General features: G+C 40.1%; 1 protein-coding gene across 15 annotated transcripts in view; it reads left to right on the plus strand.

Moving 5' to 3' along the window:
- The window catches only part of TACC2 (transforming acidic coiled-coil containing protein 2), a 147,463-nt gene that overhangs the window by 86,096 nt on the left and 34,613 nt on the right, over window positions 1-26,754 (plus strand). For all 15 annotated transcript variants that reach the window (XM_076339161.1, XM_076339160.1, XM_076339169.1 and 12 more), the window contains 2 exons: window positions 14,728-14,891; window positions 22,609-23,929. In XM_076339161.1, the coding sequence (XP_076195276.1) occupies window positions 14,728-14,891; window positions 22,609-23,929 (1,485 nt within the window). The remainder of the gene's footprint in view (window positions 1-14,727; window positions 14,892-22,608; window positions 23,930-26,754) is intronic.

The raw sequence follows: 26,754 nt of genomic DNA on the forward strand, positions 1-26,754 counted from the left end.
CACTTGTGACAGTATCCTTGCGTGCGCTGTTTGGGCTACGCTGAGATGCCAGTTTTGTCCTGCTGAGGATGTGAACAGAATTCAGCTTGCCAAGTGCTATCACCTATATATCAGTGGTTTTCTTTTTAATAGTAATATATTTCTATCTCTTGGTAATACTTTTTAAGTATTAGAAAACTGGAAATGTTGCTAGCTTTTTAAATGTTGGTAGCTCTTAGCCAGTTGTCATCTCTGAATCATTTTTTTTTCCTCCGATGGAAAGGGTTCCTTTCTCCTGAGCACGAGCCACACCTTCCTTTTGTGGAGCTTTATGGTTGCTGTCCTTGCAGCAACTGGGCAGGATTTACATTCAGTGCCCATTTCTTGATCAGCCAAAGGGCTAATGATGTGTTATTTCCTCCCATCAGGAGCTCTACATACTGCGTCTCTAACATTTTCATCCCTTGCCAATCCAAGAGGAAAATGACTGAAGACTGAGCCAGCTTCTACTGAAGTTGATAGTGAAATGCCCACTGACTTCAGTGGGAGCTGGATCAGGCTCCAAGAAAGAAATCGAATGTTACTGATCATTGGTAGCAGGCCAAGATGTTGGTGCCCTTGTGGGTTGTTTTTCAGTATTTCTTCTGTTGCGTGGTCTTTTCATTTGTTTGTTGGTTGCTGGAAAGACTCAGAAAAATTTAAACTGGATTGTCTCAGCCTTGTGCATAAGAGATGTGAGCAGCTGTTCTGTGTGTATATATATATGCATGTATATATATAAAAGTTATCTGTGCATACGTACAAAAACGCAGCCCTTGCTTGCTACCACATTTTTTATTTTTCTATCTCCCAAACTTAGAAGAATCCACTGTATCATTCTTAAAAGTTTGAAAGAAATTAGGCTGGTAAAATATTTGCACAGTTCTAGCTGCTCATACATAGGAAAATCATCTTAATGAATATATACATGGAAGAGTGGGATATCTAGATATTGAAAGTATTGAAAAGAATTTGGGTCTTGGGAGGAGGGGAGCCTTCTGTTACTGAATTGGTATTTAGTCTGAGTTAATCCCTTGACAGATAGTTCTGCCTATTGTCAGCGTTCTACATAAATTTGTTTTCTTCTTTCTCTTATTGACAGTCACCGGTAAGCATCCCCATCAATAAGTAGACCATACTCTATCTACTAGATTTGTCTACTAAATAGGGTGAATTGCTGGAAGGCGTGGGGGTGTTTTACTTAAGAGAAAATGGACCAGAAGTAACAAGCAAATTCTTCTGTCAAGCTCCTCTGTCTTTTATTCCAGCTTCCCTTATTTGAGTCCAAAGCATCTCATCTCTGAAGTCAATGACAGCGCTTCCTTTGATATGAGAGGTTATTACATCAACTGCTACATCTGTCACTAGAAGTAGGCAGGTCACGTTTAGACTTGAAAACAAAATAAAAAGACCCCAGAATCACTCACCCTTCTATTAGCAAGGCATGCCACACATCTGGCAAATACGTGTATATTATAAAGCTCTCTATAGTGAATGGTGTGCCCTATGCCGTGCATAATGGAGCTGCTGTCATCTATTATGTATTATGACATATGGGCAAATTGGAAAATGCAAACTGATGTGAGGTAGTAAAAACATGAATGAAAAGGCATTCCTGCACATGCATTGTGGCTGTCACTTACAGTCAGAACTGTTTTCCTGTCTGCTTTTGCTTTTTGCTTTGCTTGACCCAGCAGTCAAAGTAACTGCTTGTTAAATTTAAATCAAAGATGCTCCTCAGTCCTGTGTGTTTCAAGGGGTAATAGACTGGGTGCTTTTAATGTTTCTCTAACATGATTATAGTACATAGAAAAGTGGTTCTGTCTATTATAAACACATTTCCTTTGTTTTAAGACCTTACACCTATAGAGAGTTTTTGTATTTGCTAATGTCTTAGATACCATTTCCTTATCCATCTCTGATGTGTTGTAAGAATTTAGCTATGTAACAAACTTCTTATTTAGTCCAGGTAAGCAGGCTTTTCAGTGGCAAAAGGTAGAGTTTTAATTATAGCTAGAATTTCAGTGCAGTTTGCATTTTCTCTGAGGAACTGGGAGTGTTTGTAAGGAACAAACAAAAAAATAATATCTTTTACTGTGGAAAAACTTCTAAGAAAAAAAGGTGTCATTTCTCATCAGATCCTTAAATGCTCTGAAGCAACTATCTGAATTTAGTAGCAGACTATGCATATCATGTTTTGTACTCCCATTAGCACCAGAGCACCAGCTTAATGGGAAAAAAATGAATTAGTTTCCTTTTTCCACTACAGTCTGAGGTTTCAAAGGTTTCTTTTAAGGCATGTTTTAGCCTGAGAGCCTTCATAGATGGTGATACTAGACAAGATAGTAAGATCCCTCCTTAGCTCTAGAAACCAATGTGAAGTTTGCAGCATAAAATTGTCTAAAAACATAGCATGTTAACTGGGAAAATTTTGGTTTAAGCAAGTTTAGATATCTCTGAGACAGACCTCAGGGTAATTGTAGAGCTGTGTTAGTTGTTTTGTTGCATCCTCACAGTACTGTTTGCTACGGCTCCTCTCCCTCCGCTACGAGGTCTGATTAGCGAGAGGAATGGGTGCTTGGGAAGCCTCTTGCTTTCAGGAGGAAGAGCTGGGGCCGTTGGTTCTGTTGGGATGAAAAGTAAACTTTGGGAAAATCTGGGGCTTTCCCTTTCAAGTTTCTTTGATTTCGATTAAATGAGATCCTTAGAATTATGTTCAAACTTACAAGATAGGGTTTTTCTAAACAAAAGAAGCTTGTTTCTAGGGCTAAATATAGACCAGATTGTATCTGAAACCTAGTAGTAGTTAGAATCAAATAAGCTCCTGCTTTTGAGTTTTGATTTCCTTTGGCATAGAAACCTGCATTTATTGGTCTTGTTAATAACAGTTCTTTGCTCTCATTAGGAATGAGTCCAGTGTTGTGCTGGGAAAAGGGTTTGGTTGCTAAAGGAGGGGGGGAGGATGAGCAAGGAATTTGAATCCCTTTGTTTAACTTCCCAAATGCAGGACTGTCCCCTTCCAAAGCGGGATCCTGGGAAGGGAAGGTTTAGTGCTGTTGTTCCTCACCTAGCAGAGCTGTGGGCTGTACAGCTGGGTGCCAGCTGGTGAGGTGCCACTGCAAATCAGGGATTGCTTTTTCCAGCATGCTGTTGTGCTGAGTCAGCACTTCTCTGAGCTGGGCGTTCACGCAGCACCTACCGAAAGGGACGGTTTCATTGTGCTGAGATCTGGAGCCGCACAGAGTGTGCCCGTGGGAGAGGTAAAGCTGCAGCTCTGCTGAAGTCAAGGAGAAACCTCCCAGAGCTACACTGGGCTGGAGTGGCAGCAGAAGGATCACACCCACCCCCGAGTCAGGAGATGAAATTATTATAGCCTAATGAGAGATTTTTTTGTTGTTGTTAAGAGGTTGAGATTTTGTTTTGTCCTTTGCTCCTATTGCTTCCTGGCCATGTTTCTATCCACGCAGCTGCTTCACGTGTTGAAGTAGAGGAAGTTAGTGGGATCTGTGTGAAGCTCTGCGCAGTTTTGCAGGGGCTGTGCAGGGGTAAAATAGGCAGAATATGGAGCAGGTTGAGGGCAGGGGGACTCTCGTCTCCCCTCTTTCCCTTTTAGCACAGGGACTCCCTGCCTCCCTTCTTTTCCACCCTCCATGTAGTCCTTATCTCCTTTCTGAAAGGAAGGACCACAAGCATTACAGGAACACAGTCTTATTTCCACATCTCACTATTTTCAGGAATCTCCATGCCACAAGATAAGCTGGCCCCCCAGGGATTTCAGGTGTCATATATTCATCTTTGCACTTCACAGTTGCTGTTTTGTCCCTGGGTCCTGCTTTTGAGCAGTGTGGCTGAGCAGAGATGTGACTCTGGAAAGCGTTGTTGCATTTAAAAGGTAGTTCCAATAAACAAAGCAATTTCAAACCTATGGCTCTGGCTCCCAGTGAATTATTGATTGTTTTCCCTTGAAGCCATTGCATGATGCTGTATAGCAGTGAGCTCAGGCACATGGATGCTTTCTGAGGAGATAGTTAACAGGATGTTGTTTCCTGGATTAAAACTTTAGAGCTTGGTACTAAAGGCAGGGGAAAGATATTTGCCATGAGTATTAAATACTTAAACATCAACTACTGATTCAAATACCAATCCCTAGCCTACTAGGGTGAACAAAGTGCAGCACTGACCGGGATTATTATATATTAACTGGTTATAATTATATTTGTGGTATTTCCTACCTTGGATATTGGGGTATACTGCATCTTTACTGTTTCTTCTCATCTCTCAAGAGATTTATGTGTTTGAATATTTAGCGGCCTCTGGTGATTTAGGGACACAATAGTATATTTGCTGTTGTGATGTCTGAAGATGAATGCCTTTAATTAAATGGTATTTTCCTGTTGTTCCTCTGAGAATAAAGCATCTGCCTGAAAAGAGCATAGGGGTTAAAAAAACTCTTCAATGCCGAGTCCTGTTTCTGTAACGTAGAAGTTTTCATTATTCAGACTGAAGCTAGTAAAAGGGAAAGCAGGCTGGCCAGAAAGGATGGGAGTTCATTTCATTATTCATTTATATCAGTAGTGTTGAAAAACATACCCTGTTAGATCTCAGGAAAAGCAATAAAAAGGAAAAATTTAACATGATTTAAAGCAATATGGGGAACTTCTTGCTAATCAGTTAGAAAAATGGTTTAAGTAGTTTGAAGTGCTGCTGTAAGTATGCCATGTTATATCCCTCAGTCTTTTTTCCTTCAGATGTGGCTTCCCACAGCTTGAGACATTTCTTTCTGGTTGCTGTGTGAAAGCAGGAAATGGCTTTTGTTGGGGGAGTGTGAATTTGGCTTCTGCACAAAATGCTTTCAAAATCGCTGAATAAACAAGCAGAAAAAGCAGGAAAAATAATTCCTTCTTCCCATATCAGTTATGGTAGGAAGATTACTTATAATACAGTAGGCTAAAAAACAAAAATCAACATTATTTTTAAGATTATTATGCCCTTTTAATTCTCCTCCACTGCAGTTCTAATCTTGTTCTCTAAATATAACCATCCTGTAAGGAAAAATTGGCCTCTTTATAGTAAGTGATTAATGTTTAAGGGATTCATAAGTTTCTTTTTGCAATCTATTCTAGAAGACAGATTTCCAAACTGATCTGTTTGGTTTGGATAACATGCAAGGTATTATTTTCCATTGCTAAAGTCATAATGATCTGAAAAAGGAAGCCATAGCATTTTATTTCTGTTATCTCACCTACGTAAAAAAAGAAAATCCAGATTCTTGTATCTCAGCTCAGACACTGAGTTGTCCAAGGACTTGACGCTGGACGTCAAATGTTATTGGAAGAGCAGTGAAGTCGCTCAGTAGCGTTACATCAGCAGCAGTATGTAACTGAGCCATATTTACCCATTCACACCAAATTTACACTGGTGTAAATCATTAACACTTCAGCTGAACTGTCTGAGATGTGCTGGGGCAGCAGAGGACATTACACCCTTGGGCTTGCAGCATGGAGGAGAAGCAGAAAGCTGCACAAAGCAGGGGAACGACTGGCTGCTTCTGCACACGATGCAGAATGATCTTCCTCCCTTGTGTCCCTAAATTAAAACGTTGTGCCTGTCATGACACATCACTTGTGGGCCGGCAAGTATCACCTTCGATGTAATAGTGATTATTTTTCTGGGGAGCCATGTTTTCTGTGGGTCTCGTAGGAATATTTATGCTGAAATAATATTAAAGTCCTTCTCTGGAGAGGAGTGCCTGCCCTGCTTTCTGCACACATCCGTGTCAATATGAGTTCTTGTGTAATTGCATTGCACTAAAGTAGGTCTTTGTCGTTTCAGTGGAATGGGATTTATTTGACAAAAGCTTTATTCTTTAGTGAGAACTGCAAAGGATGCTTCTTCGCTGCGTCGTAGCTCAGGCCATAAAATGAACACGTGACATTTACCCTGCTCTTATGTTGGGCAGAATACCTCTGCTGAGGAAGACACTGCGGATGATTTTGTGGAATATTACTTTTGCCGCAGAAACCTATGAATGCAAAACATTTAAACCTGTTTAAACCTCCCAACTTTGATTGGATATGTTCTTTCACAAAAACCTTTTTAAAAAAATTGCTACCTGTTTTGCTGTCCTACAATATTGTTTTTATTAGGGTTTTAATGCATCAGAAAGACAGCAGGATAAAGAATGAAGATACCTAGGAAATCAACTTCATCCCAGTTCAGGGATTTCTTCTATAAAATTATTTTAAGTTGCTGTGATTAAAGAAGCTGGAGTTGTACCTATTTTTCATCGAGCCATATCCAGTTTTAAAGTAAAAATAAAGAGAGAAGATCTATAGGCCAGCAATGATGAGTGTTATAAAGTAAGACTAAAATTATTCTCCAGCATTGTTTAAGCTTAAATAATCCTGTGATGAAATTATGGTTTTGTTTTGATGATCAGGCTTTGCAAGTCAGAAACCTATAAAATATGGCACCAATGTTGCAATGCAGGTGAGTAGCACAAGGCGTAATTGCCTTTTCTGATATGCATATGATACATATTCTGTACATATGCCATATGTATCAGATAGCAGACAAAAGTATTCCCCCACAAGGTGATGTACTTGCTTAGTATAGACTCAGCGCTAGAAAGCTGTGAATTCCCACTGGCTTCTGGTGTAGTCTAGGGCATTTTGCATTTCACTGGAACAGACCCTCAGAGACCAATACACTCTGGTTTTCCTGTGGCTACCTTGGGGGTAACAAACATTATTTTATTTTATTGCAAGGCTTGATTCTCATCTTGTGTGTGCAAATCAGTAGTAATGTTCCAGATAGGACAACGGTATCATGCCAGTAGGAGCCCAAGGTGAGCTGAAGACAATGTTGGTGATCTGACTGTTTCCCTCTCAGCATCCTCTCCTTTTGACCCATTTTGCGGTTTGTCTCCTCACAGTATAAGTTTGTTGTGAATTTATTTAATCATAGGATAGATGACCTTGTCCCTGAATACCCTTATAACAGTGTGAGAGAAGTCCATTAATAGTTAATGGTCAGAAACGTGTCCCTAAAGGAACTGGCTTGTAAATGGAGTCTGGTGACATGTAAGTGACGTGTTTGTACCTCCCCTGGCTCCTGACTCAACGTAAGCATCAGATCCAGCACCGAGAACACTCCCCATGGGGCAAGAGGCAGCAAGGCAGATGGCTTTCAGTGGTCCCTGAAAAGTCACCCACCCTTGAGCTTTGGTAGGCTAGTTTAAGGTTACTGGTTTTGCTCTTCTCTGGGCAAAACATTTTCAGAGCTATCTGTACTGTTGAATTCTTTTGAGAAGTTCTATCATTTCAGTGGTGTATTTTATTAGAGAGAAGGGAAATACTGTTTGTGAGGTTTATGCCTATCACTGTTTGTATTTGTGTTGTTTTTTAATACCATGCGTTTAGCAGATCCTTGGATACTAGGTTTGATAAGTAGACTAATTCAGACACTAAATATTTAATACCTAAAATAACGAGATGAATCTACCATTGTATCCATGTTTTTTATATGTTGCTATAGAAATTTAATATTAAAATTTAAAATTTCTAGGGATGTTTTGTATTCAAAACGTGGGTGAACAATGACATAGCTAACAATCATCATGTTAAAAGAATGTCATGTTAGCTGGAAGTCACTGAGTAGGCAAATACTGTACAAAAATGATAGCATACAAAGTTGACGCATATTTGATATTATCCTAACCTAATGCTGGGATGAAAAAAAATGACCTTTTGTTGTAGCTATAGAATATTCGTGGTCCTTGTGAGTAGGCCCTCGGGTCAGCTAATGGATGCTGGCTTAAATTGGTAACTTGATCTCCAGGAAAGGAATTACCATTTGGGCTCTCTTGGTGATTTTGAATTATGATCCAGATTTGTATTTGTAAGAGTCTGAAGAAAAGGAAAAAAAAAAAAGAGGAAAGATTGTATCTCTGTATTGCAGAGTTGTGTAACTGCAACATGAGCGGTACCACAACATGAATTATAAGAGATTGTCAGTTATTGAATTTTATATAAACAGAAGGAAAAAACCCTCGAATGTGATGTGTACCGAGCAGTCTTTTTTCCCCCTCTGGGCTCTGCATACGTCCATAGCAAGAAGCTGTTCATGGTGTTAAGACATCCCAGCCTGAGTGGATAAGGCAGACTTGATGTGGATGCAGAAGTGAACTGACCAAGACCATGTATGCGCAGCAGTTCAGTGGCAGAGTTGAGACTGGGATTGATCTTCGTCCGGAGAGATGTATTGCTGAAACATCCTGCCTCAGTGTTCTTTTTTTTTTGTTGTTGTTTATTTGTTTTTGTTTTTTTTAAGAACTATATGGAAAAATGAGTTTAACCGTTGAAAATGGCACCAGGAAATCTGAAAAGGTTTTATCAGGCTGTTTACAGTGAAAGAGCTTTGACTGAAATTAATGTGCATCTCTGAGTGCCTTGCCTCTCTGGCTTTAGGAAATCTAAAGTTTAAAGTTACTCTGTGTCTTTTTAAATCTGTCAGCCTGTGTGGCTCTTGCCAGTGCAGTATATGTGCCTGCTTAAGTAACGTGCAAAACAGATTGACCTCAGAAGTATACAGCCAGTCCTGCATCCTTGGTTCTGATCTCATTAGTAAACCAAACCTGAATTATTCATGCAGGTTTTATGAGGATCATCTCTGAAAATGATCGATGGAGGTAAGACTACAGAACTTATTCCTCCTTTTTATTGCCAGTTCATCTCCCAGTGGGATTTACAGGAATGAAAACCAGAATGCATCTTCAGTACTAAATTGAACATTGTAAGAAGTTGCTTTTTTTTTTTTTCTGATTTAGATTCCTCTCATGGTGTATGCTAAATTGTCCAGTAAATACTCATGTGAAATTTATACCTTAACTTTATGATATAACAGCTACAGATGCTTTGGAGGGCCAGGTCTGATGGAATCTGTGCGTCGCCTTTAGGTGTTGCCACAGGTAGTGCTTATGTATCAGCACTGCAGTGTTTGCTCATTTGGGTCCTTCCATCGCACAGCTGTGGACTCCCTCTTTGTCTCAGAGCCCTGCTAGTACCTCTGGTGCACAGAAATCTCAGTACGGAACCGAGCATTGCGTGATGTCCCTCTGGTAACAGATGCATGTGCCTTGCGTGTTCTTATTTGTATTTGATCCTTAAGGCCCAGGGAAACAGATCTGCAGATAACTCTAGTGTGGTTTTATGTGGCCTAGAGGTGATGGATGTACTTGGGCAGCCATTTTCCCCTTGAACTGCAGCTCTAGCCAGTTGTAAAGAACATGTAGATCTAAAGATGAGATGGAAAAAAAGACAAAATATCCATTTCTGTCTCCTCCCCCTCAGGGAGTTCAGCTATATCTCAGGAAAAGACTTTAGAAGTTATTGCCAGTTAAAATTGATCAGGTAGGAATTGCTCATCGTCTGAGACAGTCCTCAATTTCTCTGTATGTTTCCAAACGTCCCGCACACTACAATTAGAGGGCAATCTGTAAACAACAGCTCTCCAGTAAAGCTTTGGAGTCCTTGCTTTTGTTTCATTACCCTCCAAGCACTCTTGGGTGGTAATGGAGCACAGTTTGGTTTTGTTGTTGTTGTGTGCATGTTGTAAGATTACCTGACTTTTTTCCTCCCGATATGTCATATTTCCAAATACACCATGAGAAAGAAATTGTTGCCTCTGGTCTGATGTCAGTAAAACAAAGGTACATAGAGACAAAACAGTTAGCGGATAGAGTTTTCTGAGTACCAGCAAGAAGGATGAGTTTATGGAGTGCTAGCTGGGCATCAGTGATATCGCTGACAGGTATGAGAGACCTCGATTAATCTGGGACATGTTCCACTAATAAGGCACATTTAACATACTTTTTCCTACGTGCAAAGTTTGGAAGAAAAATATACAAATTTAAATACAGGTGGACAGAGGCTCTTCACCTTAGTTCTGATGGAGCAGATTCCCCTGAGGCTGGTCTTGACGTTGTTACTTGTGATTCCACAACCCTGGCTGGTGGAGAGCAGCTCCTTTGGCTCTATCCCCCTCTCCCCACTCCCAGCACAGACAGCACTTCTTGGTAATGCAACTCCAGCTCCTGGCTTCAAAACTTCAAAATATCACACACCCATTCCTCTCCAGACTGTCCATATTGCACACCAATAGATCAGTGCTGCGTAAAGTAGTTAGGCATGTTTGGTTTTTTTCTGAAGCAGGCTATACGCTACATAAAAATTCTATATAGATTTGACTTTAAGTGAAGTAACTCTACAAAAGCCCGTGGAGCTCCCTTGGCACATACCGGTTCCAGATTTGCTCCCTTGAGCCCCTCCATTGGAAGTGATGCTGCTGATCTCAGTCCTTGTGTCAAAGCCCTGCCTTTAAGTTTCTTTTATATATCAGACATCCCTTTCATTCCTGTGAAATAAAACCAGAGTGCACACTTGCACCGTTTATACTGCTGTAGTGTAAATATTAGAAGAACCTGAGACAGATGGCAGGGTTCCCGATGCGGCTGAAGGCCACAGCTCTGTTGCAAACTACTTTTTAATGAATTGAGTTTCTAAGTGACAACTAGGATGACCTCACTTCAATGGCTGTCGTGCCTGAAGAGGGCAAGCAGTGAGGAGAGGCAGTGGAATGAAGTAATCTCATTCTTGCTTACTGAGTGCTTTCCAGCTACAGTGACAAAAAGGCAATTTTTCATTCTGAAATAGAGGAGGACTTAAAATTATAAGCATCTGTGGTTTACAAAAAAAGGTAATGTAGCTTATGAGGCTGGATTTCTGCAAGGTGGAGAAAAGTCAACCCTAGTGACTCCCTTCAGTATTTCCTCCGGAGATTTATGTAACAGGCTTGGGCAAGACCTCACAGTTTCCAGATGAGAGTGGGAGTGCTCCTGCTCCACAAGTTGATGCAGTGTTGCCAGTGTTGTATTGGTCTGGTATGATTCTTGCATTTCTCAGTTCTCCCCTGCTTCCCTCCCCCATCTCTATGTGTTACATTTACTGTTTACTGGTATCTTTCAAGAAGGGAGGTGAAAGAGATGGATTAGAAGAATATTTCTGGTCATTTTGTATTCTATTACTATCATTTAATAATTTTGTAGCTTCTACAGTCTATACATTTTTGCCCATTATGTACAAAACCCAAAGGATACAGATGGAAACAAATGACATGCTATCAAGGCAAGCTCCTGCTCATTTCCCAAGCTGGCTAAAAGGATGCGTGCATGTAGCTACTTCCTGTAGCTTTTACTTCATCGCTGCCCCACAAACTAGTCCTGCAGACTCGGACTCTGCACTTGCACGCCCCATCTCCACAACATTATGAGATGGGGCCAGCAAATGAGTTCTCCATCCCTAAAACCCATGCATCCCATCTCACCGTGCTTCATCCTTGGCTGGAGCTTCAGAATAATATTCTAGATGATACAAGGGCTCTTCCTTTCGTGAGAGCCTGCCCACAGCTGGATCCGTGGTGGCTGTTCCTTGCGTAGCTTTGAATTGGTGCAGATTCTCACAGCATATCAAAATTTGGCAATCTGTTTTACACCGTGAACTTCACGGCAGCATTATTTTCGTTCTCTGTATTCCATGTATTTCTCAGAGAAAAGACTTATGAATAGAACTGGCTGAAATATGTAATTTCCTTTTCACAGGAAATCCTGTTGTTCTGGGAAAATCTTTTCTTACAGTTTGAAATTAGGACTGTAGTCTTAAAAATATCCTATGCAAGAGAGACCATCCATATTTTCACTAAGGAAAACTGAACACAGGATCTAATTTTTCCAGGATATATGTAATGTAGACCTTGGAGCGTAGTCCTGGTATGTGCTTCCAGGCTTTATGCTCTCTCCCAGATCCCAGGCTATGACAAAGAACATTTTTCTGGTATTCAACTTCCCTTCATATTTCTTTGTTAAATACCGTATTTTGCCAGCATGATTGCTTCTCATGACAAACTCAGCAGCATTTGGATTACGGTTAAGACAGTTCTTACTTGATTACACTGCTGCTTATGGAGGGGTGCAGCTGAAAATTACGAGTATTGCATCAGATTGGGGATTATTAAATATTAGCAAAACAAAGCCTTGTGCTGGAGCTCAGGCACGACAACTGTCTGTCCACAGACTCAGGAGGTTCTCCAGCGTGGAAGCTTATACAGCGAACAAAAAAGAACAGACATTTCTCTTTACTTCAAATGCTTATACCCACCTCATCCAAGGAAGAGACCAAGTAAACAAAGGTAGCTTGTTTAAAAGGGAGGTAAAGATGCACAGAGTCTTTCCATCATTTAAATAAAGGAGGACACAGAACTGCGCCATCAAGCCAGTTTTAACAAAGCAGTTACAAATATGAGTAGGACATGAAAATAGCGACTTTTCACAATTTCAGTTATATTACATCTGTCTATATATTTACTGCATATGTTACATGTGCTATACAGACAGTTTGGAAAAAAGGGATCTAAACGTGTGCAACTATTATTGTTTCAGTATTACAGAGCAACATTTTGGGTTCAAAATGAAGAGAGTAAAGCATTAAGTACAGCGCAATGCAGAATTATGTGAAAGCCTGAGAGATATGAATTACCTTTCATTTTCTTGGTTTAGATGATAACTTTCTAGGTTTGTTTTTATGACACAAGAAACATTTCTCTACTGGGAAAATATCACACAACTCTGTTTCTCTTTGATTCTTCAACTTAAAAGTTTCCTGACCCAGCTCTGTGGAAGGAAGAGAAAGCATTATTTTGTTGAATTCCTATTGTGCAGCTTTATTTACAGCAGCTCTTTGTTTGCAGCTGTTCTTAAGCTTAAAATATTTTTAACTTAAAACATGGTGCATCTTTGAAGGGATATAATTTAAAATGCTGCAGCTTACCTCTTCCAATTTGTCTGTTCTGTGGCCTGATGAATGAATGCAATGTCATTTAAGCAATGACACAAAGAAGATATTTTGAGGAGCTGCAGCAATAGATATAATAGAAAGCCAGGCACACTATTTTTGAGCAGTTCTCCAGGCAGTGACATAAGTTTGGGGAGAAAAAAAAATCTCCAAAAATCCCCAAGTAATGCAAACATCCAAAGCTATTAGCTAATAGAAAACCTTTTGCTTTGCACAGGAGTAGAGGTGATCAGACAGGGGTTGGCGCCGGGCCGTGGCGTGCACCCTGATGGCGTGCGAGGAGGTGGGAGCTCTCATTGGGATTCTGCGGAGGGAGCTGAGGAGAATCGGGTCCGCTGTGCTCCTCAAGCTGTCAGGGGTGACATTGGGGTCTTTTTTTCCCCAGCTCACCGAAGGCTTCATGCTGCGATAGATTTAGGCAAATGTAATCGAATGCAAATCTTGTACTTCTCCTGACATCGAGCTGCTTAAAATAACCATGAGCTTTGAGAAACCAGACAGAATCTGGCAGCTCAGAGTTATCTTTTAACTTGAACAAAATGAGAAGAGTCCTCGATTCAGGACGGCTTGCAGAGTGCTTCTGGGGGATGAAACGGCATTTCATTTCATGGCAAATTTTGTCCCCGTTGCACTGGGGTGTGGGGTGTGGACAGCTGTGAGGGGCAGTAGAGACTACAGCCATGCAAAGAATCGCTGGCAATAGGCAAATCAGTCCTGTCCTTTAGGAAACTGTCATATTCAATTCACTTTATTACAAACCAGCCATAAAAATCTGCATCTGACCAACAGAAATGCTTATTGAATGTATATTGAACATATGTTCAGTGCATATTTAATATGACACCATTGTTACTGCATTCCTTACTCCCAAAAAAAGGCTTCAAGAAGAAATGTTTAAAAGCTAAAATTTGGTCTCAGTTTGGTTTAAGAAGGAATACGATCTATAGTTTCCAGATCTAGAAGGACAGTTTCCTAAGGCTGTACTGCTGTAAGAGCAAATTGTGTGTCCTTGTGTGGTTTAGATTGTCACTTAATGTTTAGGTTACCCATCATTTTGTACAGTTGCTGCCTTTCAAGCTTGTGTTTCATTTGATTGGCTCCATTTTGGGTGCTGCTGTTTTCTTGCTGGGTTTTTGTGTCTGTGTGAGCATATGGTGCTAGAAAAGGATTACTGATAATACCAGGACTCCATGCATGTTACAGGTTGCCTTACCTTTTGAACAAAGCCATACGCTTACTGTTTGAAAAGGGCTACGGTAAAATTCTGCTAAAAATAGAATGTAGTATTTACACGGGAGCAGAATGCACACGGATTTGCTGCACTTCAGATATCTCCATGTCTGCTTTCTCACCTGTAGGAGCACACACAGAAATTTGATGCTATTTTAGATGGGGGTTTTGATGAAGCTATGAAATCTCTTGAGAAGATCCTTTGTATTTTTTTTGGTTGATTTAGGTACACTTCTGCCAGGAAGAGTTTTAGAAACTAACACAGGGGTGTCAGTGGTGTTGACTGTGTGGTTGAGCCACCTTCACACTGGAAAGCAGGCTTTGCAGGACGGATTTATTTCTAAGTATGTGTTCACTTTTGTAACACAAAGAAGTCTTAAGTGACATAAATACTTTTATATGGAGGAGACCATAGCCATGATATCCTGCTCTGGAAACCATACTGCAATGTAAAATCTCCTTTGGGAAATGCAGAGGTCTGTGCCATCAGCTCAGAAAGCCCTGCATTTCCAAGTATGACCTGCAAACATGAATCTTCACTCTGCTCACTAGTCTCTCATTTGATTTTCACCAGGAGCTCTGACTCTGAAGAAGCATTTGAGACCCCGGAGTCCACTACACCAGTAAAGGCACCACCTTCACCTCCGCAGCCACCCCCCGAAGCAGCGGTAGCAGCAGCAGTTGTAGCAGACATAGCAGAACAAGAAATAAAACCCCAGCTGCCCTTGGAAGACACAGGTAATGAGCATATAATGAATGGACAGGTTACTGAGGAAGGTGAAGCTGCAGGGAGGTGTTTGTGTTAGCACAGGTAAGGAATTGATGCTAATAAAATGTTTCCTGGAAGATTAGTTAGTGCTGGGCCTTATCCATGCTGAGAGGAAAAACCCTGTTGCCTCTTGGAATAAAGTACTGGAGAATCTGTCTATAACATTTGACAAATAATAAAGAAAAGAGGAGTTTTCTGGAAAAACCTTTCTTCCTTTTGAATCAAACTTCATTCCCTCCTCTCAGAATTGTAGGATTTTTACAGAGTGAGATGAGTAAAAAAATGAGGTATGAGATACAGGTGCAGGTATCTGGGTGAGCACCATTAACAGTGACAGTTAACTAAATGTTATTTTCAAATATATTATTAGCTGAAACAGAAGGTAAACAGAAAGCTCATAGAACAATAGAATATTTATATTATCTCTATGGTACAGTATAGGAGGAACACACAGGACTATGTGTGAATGTATGTATAATATACATACATAAAAATTGGTACATACTGGCAAAGTAAGCGTTAAAAAGGGAATATTCTGTTTAAAAAACCAAAGAACTTTCCCCAAAAAAAGTGTTCTTTGTTCTCCAAATTGAGTAATGGAATATGAGGGAGTAGAAAGCACTCTATTAGCCAAAAATAGCTTTGTTTCGGCTGTCAGATGACAGCTCAACAGTTTAAGACTGAATTCCCCATTATACTGTCTTCTTTCCCATCTGAAAGTCAAGTCATTTTGATCACCTGGCTAAACTGTATAAAGGTAATTTTACTCTAAGCAGACTAAAGCTCACTTGTATTTCATTTGGAAAGATGTACAGCATTGCCAGGCAGTGTTTTAAAGCTTCCATTTCCACTGTAGAAGTGGCTATGTTTAGCAGTGGGCAAAGCAATGTCCATGGCTGGTGTGTGTATTATAAAGGCTGTCCAGCTTTGATTCAAGCCTTCAGGAAAGTGACAAATAAGTCTTGCAAATGTCTTGAGTCACCTAACGCATTTCTGGGAGTTACGCATTAAGGAATGCTCTTTAAGATCATTATTTATTATACAAGTTTATAAGAAGCTAGAAAGATGTTCAACAAACTGATTCCACAAAATAAAAATGAAATACTGAGACATCCTGACACTTTTTCTTTTCCACTGTTACAGTTCCCTCTTCATTGTACCAAACAACATTACTCATTCTCCATCTTCTTTCCTTTTTCTAATCTTTTGTAATCTAATGATTACAAAATAAGTGCTGAGAGAACAAAAGAATGCATGTGCTAAACAAGATTGGAGTGTGGTTTTAATTACTGCAGTAGATTATCTTCAAACCCTTGATTACACATGTGCTTCCCTGGCATACGTGATTCTTTTCTCCCTACATCCCAGATCTCCCCCTCCTTTCTTTCAGATATTTCTGAAGAAAGGTAGGAAACTGAATATATCTATTCACAGCCAGTGTGAACTATGTTGAAGGCCATTGGATGGCAGAGATGAAAACATTTCATTTGCAAATAAGATTTGTCCATGGGAGGCAAGTTACCACAAACTAACAGAGCTATGTTCAGCATTCCAAAATTATGCAAAATGAAGTTATACAACAGGGTAATTCATGTGAGGGAAGGAAGATGTGTAATGCAGAAAAAATTCAAATGTAGGAGGGCAACACAAAGCATTCCTTTGTTTTGGAAATCTTTAGAAGAAATTAAATGTACTAAGACCATAGCTTAGGTGTTTGCATGCTTCTTCAGAAGTGCGAACAGTTAAACATTTTGTACTTTATAAACCACTTGAGTAACAGTTATCTTGTAGTTTACTTACCTCATAGGTTATGCATGTGGCTGCACACAAAGAGAATGAGTCCCTTCCTCGGGGATTATGGGCAGTTGAAGCAGAGTTCCTCACTGGTACCATACAGCTAAATAAATAGGTTTCAATAAAAAAGGAATAAGGAATACAGGCAACCGGAGAGCCTGGCACACACACAGAGAGAGGCAGCAATGGCCAGCTGGGTTTCTGGTTCACCAGCTGCATGGCTTTGTCTTCTACATGAGGCTGGTGATGGAACATGTACTTGGGCGGAAGGAGGAAGCATAGTAAGTTTTTTAAAGTATTATTTCATATATATCTGACAAGAATTACTTATGCAGACGGTTGCAGTTATGCTGCATGATATCATTAGCTCAACAGCTGGACCCCACTGCTGGAAAGCCAAGAGGAGCGTTTTTAATTAGGTTGACTTCAGCGCTAGCTTAATAAATATGATGAAAGTGAAATATAGCTAGACTCATCCTGGGTTTGTGCCAGCTCCTGGTGGGGTAAAACCTGCTGCATGGCTCCAGTCCATCAGCAGCAGAGCAGAAGGAGTCAGTCTGCAGGCGAGTCTGGAGGAGAAGAGGAGTTACAGAGCACATATGGGAACTAACTCTGAACCCCAGAAAGTGTCACTAATGAGCCCTTCCATTCCTCCATAAATACTTCTTTGTTATGGGGAACATGGGTTATATTCTCGAGGCAAATGACTTTGAGGGTGCTTTTTATTATTATTATTATTTTTATTACTTTGGTAGTATTTTAAATTATCGTTGCCTGTCTCATCAGCTTCTCATAGCAGTGTCCTCTTGTCCCTTGTTCCAGCCATCCGAGCACCAGAAAGTGTCCCAAGCCCTTTCTCCCAAATACCCCCTGTTTCTGGCCAGGAATTCCTGCCTAAGCAGGGGCATTTCTTCTGCCCCCCTGCTGCCTTCCCCAATTAATTAATGAATTCAGATTATATACACAAGGGGAGATGTGAGAGCTGAAGTCCCGTCTATGCATTACAGCCCACCTATCAGGATATGGGAGACCTATATTCAGGTCCATCTTGTGCCAGGGAAATTGAGGTCAGGCTTTCCAGTAGAGAGATGATGACCCAGACAAAACCAAACTGAATTTTTGGGATGGAAAACATTCTTCTTCAGTGTTTTTCCTCTTGAAGCCTAACACAGAAAAATTGAAAATAGACTTTATATCCAAAGTTTTCTTTCAGAATAAATGGTGGAAGTAATTTTTAAAATAGCATTACTAATTGATTTCATAACTTCAAAGGCTTCTCATAACAAGCAGAAACTTGAAATAAACTGTGTTTCAAAATTTCTAGTATTAGGTCATTCCAATTCCTATATGCTATAGGTGAAGTGTACTTGTCTCCTGAGTTATTTCATTGTAACGGAGTATGTGGGTGCATGCTGTATGTTTTTTCCAGGGGTTTCTCTTTGTTTGTTTTTCTCTAGAAAACACAACTAGAATCTAATTTCTTCTGTATTTGCTTTATTAGAACTGGTTAAGTTTTGTTTCTAAGCCTTTCAAAATAGTGTTTCATTTTGTTTCTGGCTCAGCAGTGTTAAGGCCTTCTATTTTCAGCCTATTGGTTTTCCCCCTATTTTAGAGATACATCAACAAAGAAGAAATGCTCAACTGTCCTAGTGCACAGTGCAGTTCCCCGTCTAGAAGAATTTGTTGTAATTCAAAGGGAAATGTATTTAAAAATACCTAGAAGTACTTTATATGTTCTCTTTAATATATTTTCATTATTCATAAAGAAATAGTGCAGATTTAGATTCAATAAGCTCATAGCTGGTGCAGATACTTAATTTTCTTCTTTAAAATATCTTTAAAACAAACCTGAAGTTCCAAAGTTTTTGGAAATGTTTCTCTTTGTGAACACCTCCCGGGAGAGCACGCTACCTGCACTGTGGTAGGGGATGCCCCGGGGTGCCGCATCCTGTCCCGCTGGTACCACAGTGCTCAGAGCGGGGAAAGGCACGGAGTGCGGAGAGCTTCACAGGTGAGGAAGAGAACAGTGATGCTGCAGCAAAATGAAACAAGTCTGCCCTTGCTTTGGCTACTCCTGTAGCTCCTTGTGCAACTACTGCCACTGAGTTTCTGCATTTCTTTCCTAAGGCTGTAAAAAGATAGGCTGTCAGATGTAAATCCTAATACCAGTCCTGCTCCAAACCTACGAATGCCTCCTATCCTTTCATATTCAATATAAAGCAGTGGTAGCAATGTAGTAAAAATTTTCTGTCCTCATCAGTGGACAGTTCGGAGCACATGCATGGGATTTGTTACTGTCCACACCATTTATGGATCTTTATTTAAAGAAGGCTGAGTTAAGTGAGGTATTTGTCTATCTCGCTGTTCTTGTGGGACACTGAAGCTTTACTGGCATCTGAAGTGCTATCAATATTTAGGTATTTTATAATGTACAAGAAAAAGATTTCTGTAGTTGATTAGAAAAGTGTTTTGACTTTTTTGATTCCTTTTTGTTGATACTAACAAGAGAAATTTGTTTTGTTTATTAATGCAAACAGTCTTATGATATCTTTCTAGCAACTTTTGCTTCTGCCATAATAGATGACAGGTGGAAATGCCAAGCATTAAACATGTCATGCAGCTGTCATTGAGAGGTCTCATCATCTGGATACAAGAAGTCTGGGGTCTTTTGTTGTTGTCTTTGGTTTGGGGATTGTTTTTGTATTTCATACCTGATCCAGGCAAAAATTCTCTGAAATCAGAGAAATCTCCTTGTGGAAGGAGCAGAACTTGGACCTTCTTTTTTAATGAATGAAATGGGAGGGGTTTTTTGGGGATTGCCTGTTTTTTATGGCAATGTAAGTTTCCCTGCTATCGCTCATGTTCTTGGAATGCTTTATAAAACTTAATATTTACCTGTGGGCAGTTCTTACCAGTATAAATTGTGGGTGACTGTCAGCGCCAATAAAAGGCATAAACCTTATTTAAAACCTTATGCTGGCCTCTCTCTAGGGCAAGACCTGCCTTAATTTTCATGGCTTGTGTCATAGTATGTTCCTTTGTGATCAAATTGCATTTTAATAAAATACTGTAATTAGTAATACTGATTTGCTTAATTCTGTGATGTAAAAGGACAAATGGCACTGCTCTCTGAATAGGCTGTTAATGTCAGGAAAGAATCGTCTTCTTATCTCTTTGTAGTAATAAAGCCATGCTGTTTTGCAATAGTGAGTACCGTTCATATCTTCCTCTCCAGCATTTCTGCTGTTACTAGTACTGAGCCAATTCTGTTGTAATGCCAGAAGAGTCTAACAGCAGCATTTCACTTCTACCAAAAGCTATGTTTTCTGAGACGGTTTCACATACTGTTTCATAAAGAAACAATAAAAATATCACAGTAGCGAGGCAAGCGACATTCTGCAGAAATCTATACTGTAAGTAAAGGATTTGATTAGGAGGAAGTTGTGAAATAAGCAATTAAAGAAGATTAAAGCTCTGCACTGTGTGGAGCATACCAAATTTGAATGCTGTTTTGCTTTGAGTAGCTGGAAAGCCTTGTACGCCCTCTTTGCTGCTGTGATGCATCCCTAACCTCAGCTCTACTATGCCTGTTATTTACAGTCCAACTCCTACAGGGCATTGGTTTATTTTGTTTTGTTTTGTTTTGTTTAAATGCATGTTTGTACTGACTTTGAACAAGGGGCCTCAATCCTGTTGAGGCCTTTGGCACACGCTGGAATGAAAACAATGCATAATTGCAGATGACTTCTTGTTCAGATCCCCCTTTTATTTCATGATGACCTACATGTGTACTCTGCTGACATATTAGAGCTGCACCAGTGTTTATTGTAATGTATTCCCATTAAGTGTCTTCCATTCCTGTTTCAGTGTAAAATGTACAGATTAGTCTAATGCTGGAGTTTTATGGCACTCCTTGAGTCCCCTTAACAGAAGTCCCATCAGCGTCAGAAAGTGATGGGTGTGTGAAGTGCGCACTAGCTCAGCTGGCAAATCAAGTCTAATCAATGACCTCTCAGCCAGGCTGAAACCAAGGCCAAGCCAGTGGAGGTTAAGGAGAAAAATAAACTGTCCTGAAGTACTGCCATGTTATTAGCATTCATTTAGCAGAAAAAAACACATTAAAATATTATTTTAATTGATGTAACTTAGTAAACTTCCACAGTCTTAAAAGAGAAACTGTGTAGCTGTCATTCCTTTGACAATCTCTGGAAATACGTGATGCTACTCTAAGGTACTGCTTTGGGAAATGTGTCCAATTTCCTTAAATCCTTTCTGTCTTCTACATCCATAAATAATAATTCTTGTAATCTCTATGCAGGCATATAATTTCCTCTGAAACAAAGGAAAAATGGTTTTTTTCTGTTCTTAATCCATTCATAGCTTCTGACTAAAAGTAATTATTGATTGTCTGTATTGCTTTTATGAACAACGTTAATGAATGTAGCTGGGCAAAATGGGAATTATTTTGCAAAGCATGTCAGGATTGGAATGAAAAAGATGTGTAGAAATTTCTCTGAAATCGTTTAAGGATGAGCAAAGCATTCATTTTGTTTGACTGTTTTTCTTTGTAATTGCATAATTAAAAAATGACAGCATGAAGAATGCTGCATTGCTTCAATAGGAAACACTGGGGCGTTTTGCTCCAGTACGTGTCAGTGAGAGCTCAGAGAAGCTGCCTTACCCCAGCTTGAGCTGTGAGCTGGAGAGAGATTTCCCAGGTCTCTGATACCCTGGCTGGGACACGCACACATAGGCAGAGGTGACTATGTTACATTCAGATAGGGAGCAGTACAATGACAGCAGGAACAAACCATATTCAGAATTTGTAAAACATTTTAGTAATGAACTTTTATGAACTGGAAGGCAGAAAGGGCCATTATCTTAATCCTCTCCTACCTATATATTTTCTATTTTTTTTAACATGCACTGTTTATTTTTCTACTTTGTCCAATACAGGTGTTATATCCCAAGTCAAGAGACTTCTAGAAATCTTTTTAGGATTCCTTTCAATAAGCAAATCTTTACAATGAAAAGCTGCTTGGTTTAACAGTTTTAGCATATAATTCTCTCTATAAATTTTCTTTTCATCGTTGAGTTAGAACTACACTTTGAGAAATCTCTTTTAAATAATTTGTAGGGAGCGTCTAGCGGTCTTTTTTAAGGAAGATTTTCAACTGAGAATATTTGTACAGTACTCTAATTGACTAATTTTCTTACATTTACCATAATTTATTTCATATGAAATTCTCAGTGATTCATGTCTCATTATAAACTTGGAATTACGAGGTCAAAGTGGAGTGCATTGACTGCTTGGGGCAGAGAGAGGAGCAGCATTGATGGGTTGTGGAGAGGAAGCCATGTTCCTCTGGGAAATTGGTAAAAATAGCACATGGGAAACAAAACTTAAGATCAACATGTAATTGCTGAAGTACCAGACAATTTACAGGGAATTTACTGCATTAGAGCTCTGACACAATTCTGTGAACTCTTTATAACAGTAGAAAACGGGAGTAATAAAGTGCTCAATGTTCAGTTTTTCTGGTATTTGGCATAGTTAGCATGTTATGGTAATATCCATCTCTTTAACTAAGTCATAATTAGTTTAGAAGAGATGCTTTAGAGGCTATTGCAAGTACATATTTTGTGTTTTCATGAAACTTGCCTCGAATCCTTCTCTGGGGAGAACAGAACTATTTTTTTCCCCTAATCTAGTTCATATATTGGAAATGTCACTTTGGTTTTTATGTCCTTTAATCATTGCTTAGTTCATTTGTATGATTTTAACCCTTTATTTTTTTTTTACTTGTCGTAACATTAGATTATAGTAAAATTTATTATGCTCCAGTTTTAAAAATGTGTTTAAAATTCACAGTTTTCTGTTTGTTCCCACAGGATTATGTTCAGAAATTGTACCTGTAACTGATGTGTCACACAGTGAATCAGCTGAAGAAAGCCCTTTCCGTCCCCCTTCCCATTCTTTTTCCACCGTCTTCGATGAGGACAAGCCGATAGCCAGCAGTGGAACTTACAACTTGGACTTCGATAACATTGAGTTGGTTGATTCTCTCCATGCCTTAGGACCGAGCTCTCCAGAGTCGAAGAATCGTGATCCCAAAACGAATGTTCGAAGAAAATCTACTGATTCAGTCCCAGTTTCCAAATCTACATTGTCTCGATCTCTTAGCTTGCAAGCAAGTGATTTTGATGGAGCATCTTATCTTGGCAATAGTGAGACATTAGCACCGGCAGCAGATGTGTACGGTACTGGTTCAAGTAGTGCTTCTAGTACCCTTAAGAGAACAAAGAAATCCAGACCAGCTTCCTTAAAAAAGAAGCAGTCAGCAAAAAAATCCCTGGATGCTCCACCAGTGAAGGAAACACCACAAGAACCGTCTGACCTTGGCCAAGCAGCTTGTGCCCCAGGTGAGGATAAACCAGTATCTGAAACAAAGGCTGACTCAGTAAAGCCCGAATGTACTGAACTTTCTAAAATTTCCGCTGAGGAACAGGAGGCCTCGCCTGTGCCTGAAGGATCCTACCCTTTGGATCCAGACAGTTTTGAAGGGATTAGTGCATTTAGCACTGGAGGCAGCAAAGTACAAAACTCTCCCCCTGCCAATAAGAAAACGCTACCTCTTACAACGGCACCAGAGGCTGTGGAGGTGACTCCGCCTGACACTGGAGGACAAGAAGACCCGCCAGTCAAAGGCATTGCGGTGAGGCTGGAGTTCGATTATTCTGAAGAAAAAGGGGTGAGTGAAGACCAGCAGGAGAGTACTCCTCCTCCCAAAAAAGCAGGTAAAAAGCCTGGTGCTAAAATGCCACTACGGAGGCCAAAGACTAAAAAGTCAGTGGAAAAGCTTGACAATGCTCCAACCACACCGACCAAGTCACCCACTGATCCAAACGAAATCCCTATCACAAAAGGCTCTTACACTTTTGATATTGACAAGTGGGATGATCCCAATTTTAACCCGTTCTCATCTAGTACAAAAATGCAAGAATCACCCAAACTGCCTCAACAAACATACAGTTTTGAGCCAGACATGTGTGAGGACTCTGTTGACCCTTTCAAGTCTTCTTCTAAGATAGCCAGCTCACCCTCTAAATCTCCAGCTTCCTTTGAGATACCAGCCAGTGCCAATGAAGCAAACGGAACTGAAGGAGACAACTTGAATAAACCTGCAAAAAAGAAGAAGACGCCACTAAAAACGTAAGTTAAAGGGCACAGATGTTTCTAGATTAGAAGCAGCACATTCCTACACAGTTACACCCGGTTTATATTTGAATAGAGAAAGGAAGATGCTGTTGAGTGTTGGTAGCCACACAACTGGACTCATGCCGGGAGTCTGTATGTGCTCTCCCTCAACCTGTTTCCTCAATAGCTTGAAGTTTCCAGACTGAAGGGGAGAAGCAGGGCTAAATCAAGCCAGATTAGGCTACTGGACTGGCAATTGGATTTTTGAAGTTTTGGGGCTCAGTGTAGCTTTGAACCTGATTAAATCCAAATTTTATCAATTTTGTGCCAAATTTTCTGTGACCTCATCTTGGGAATTTGATACTGTTTGAGCTGATCGAAGTATTCACACAAGTAAAGACTATTTTGTGAATCATCACTTTTGAGAGTGGGACATGAAACAGTAAGGCAGCGGCAATCTCTTATTGCACACAGCAGGAAGATGGTTTTATCTAGTGACTTACAGTACTTAAAAGAAAATAACCTGAAACAGAAGAGTGCAGTATTGAAATATATATTTTAAAATACAAGACTAAAAAATGTGAAAAATTTCCTTTCTGTGAAAGAGCTTACAGTTCTGCAGAAGGGTTAAAATCTCCTAGACTGCTATGTGTTAGGGAAATATCCAGCTTTTAGACACAGTTGTCAATGTGCAGGATAAATTCTCTAGCTTCTTGTATTTAGGTATTTGGTTAATGATTTCCATGGCTAGTTGCATTGATTCCATGGTTAACTTGCTGGTGTGCCTGTTATCTTGCCCATTCAGACATGGTTATTTTGAGTTGGTAATCAGTAAGTTTATATCCCATTTATCTGAAATTGATATCCTGTGTGTATCTATAAGAAAGTATCTCACTGCATGCCCCTTTATGATTTAAAAGTTTCAGCTAACTAACAAAAATGTGACTTACAATTATAAAAGCCTGGCAATTTGAAGATGACATGGTTAATGTAAGGCAGTACAAAAAATGTCCTCCTCTATGGAGTGAGGTGGAGATTGTTTAGGTTTTTCTGAGCAGCCTGCTACCCTCTAGACGTCTAATTTATGTCCCTTGCCAGATTTGAGGAAGCTTGTGCCATTTTTTCTTCTTAGGGGCATTTCTGACTTACAAAAATTATAGACCACTGTATAGTTGAGTTGAGTCTGAGTTGTTCTGATGTTGGTTTTTTTTGAGGTATGCCTGAAATTTCAGGGAAATTAAGGTGGGAGTTAAGATGCATGCTAAGCTGACATATTTTCCGAGCCTACAGTCCAAACTGGTTTTGTCCAAAATAAGAAGACTTAAAAGTCTGACTGCAAGAGAGGAACAATTTGAATCTTACTGAGGAAGTGCAGAGTGAAAGAGGGGAATTTTAATATCATCAGATCCTTAAGTCTGATATTTGCTGCCAGCCAGACTCTCCTTGTGTCTTCCAGTAGCTGCAGTGGAGTTGACAGACCCCCAAGTATAAACCTCTTGGGTCTGCCCATCTGCTGTGAATATTAGAATCAATTCCAAAGTTGTTAATTTAGGGGTAACATGAGTTTAGAAAGAGTTTGCTAAACCACATCGATCTTTGGGAAAATCCATCGCGGGAAGGCCCTGTCCTACAGTCACAAAGTTCACTGCTGCTCTTTGTCATTGTGGAAGAAGTGAAAACTACCCTAGAGCAGGACTTACAGGTTCTTAGGTCAGGAGGTCTGCAGGAATTCCCAGCCCTTGTCTGGGACTGCTTTCACTGCATTGTGTTACGTGTCTGCTCGCTGCAGCCCCATAACCTACTTTTGCTAGTGGTTTCTAACAAAGAAGAGAATCTGCATATTAATACACCATGCAGCCTGGAGCCGTAATACTTTCTAGAAGAAAATTAGCCTAAGGCTTGTTGGGGGATGCCAGGGGAAGCAGTGGCTCTATTTGTCTCTGCCTGTCTCTGGTCTCTCCTCTCCACAAAAAAGGCCCTCAGCATGACTCCTCCGTGGGGTCCAGTGCAGGAGAACCCCATGCCAGGCAGGGAGATGGGGTGTAGGACCCTTCTTGGTGCTGCTGTCCTGGTGGGACGGGAGAAAGAAGCCAGTGCAAGATGCTTCAGCTGCAAGGGGTAGAAAGGAGGGTATTTGAATTAGGAAATTGTACTGTAATATACCAGGACTTGTATCCGAAATAATAGATGATTTTGCGAAGCCAGGGTTTTTTATTAGCGCTATTGAGGGGTGCAGAAATACAACTGTATGGACCAGTTTGAAAATGTGTTCCTTATACGGAAAGACAGCGATTTCTGGATTAGGCCTATGGGAGACGAAGAAGCCAGGCATGCGTTTAAGCCATTGCTAAGCCTGTACTGCTTTGAATCTGTTCCATATGCTAGGTTTTACCTGTGTTAAATCAATAAAAATAATCAGGTTTTATTCTGGAATGAAACCTGCAGCAGTCTAAGCATTGACCTCCCTGTGAAGAGATGAGATTTTTAGAAGAGATGTCAGCTCAACGCAAATTACTCTCTGGTCGTATACCTAAGTGCTGAGCTGTTTTGAGATAGATCATCTTGCTCAGATGATACTGAACAAAGAGCAGCTGATGCCTCCCGAGTGCCTGCTTATAGTGATGAATAAAAATAGGTGGCTTGTGTAGACGTTGCTCTCAAAACTGTTGGATGATTGGAGGCTGTGTTTAGAAATGCAAGGTGCCAGCTTTCAAGAGCATTTCACGTGAGAAGAGCTGAGCAGAAGCTGCCAAGCTTATAAGTAGATGAAAACTTTTCTTAGCCTTAATTGTTTGGCAAGATTTGCTTCTGGTTTTGGGGCAATCAATTTGTTCTATCAG

Source organism: Aptenodytes patagonicus, chromosome 5, assembly GCF_965638725.1.
Source record: "Aptenodytes patagonicus chromosome 5, bAptPat1.pri.cur, whole genome shotgun sequence".
Lineage (NCBI taxonomy): Eukaryota > Metazoa > Chordata > Aves > Sphenisciformes > Spheniscidae > Aptenodytes > Aptenodytes patagonicus.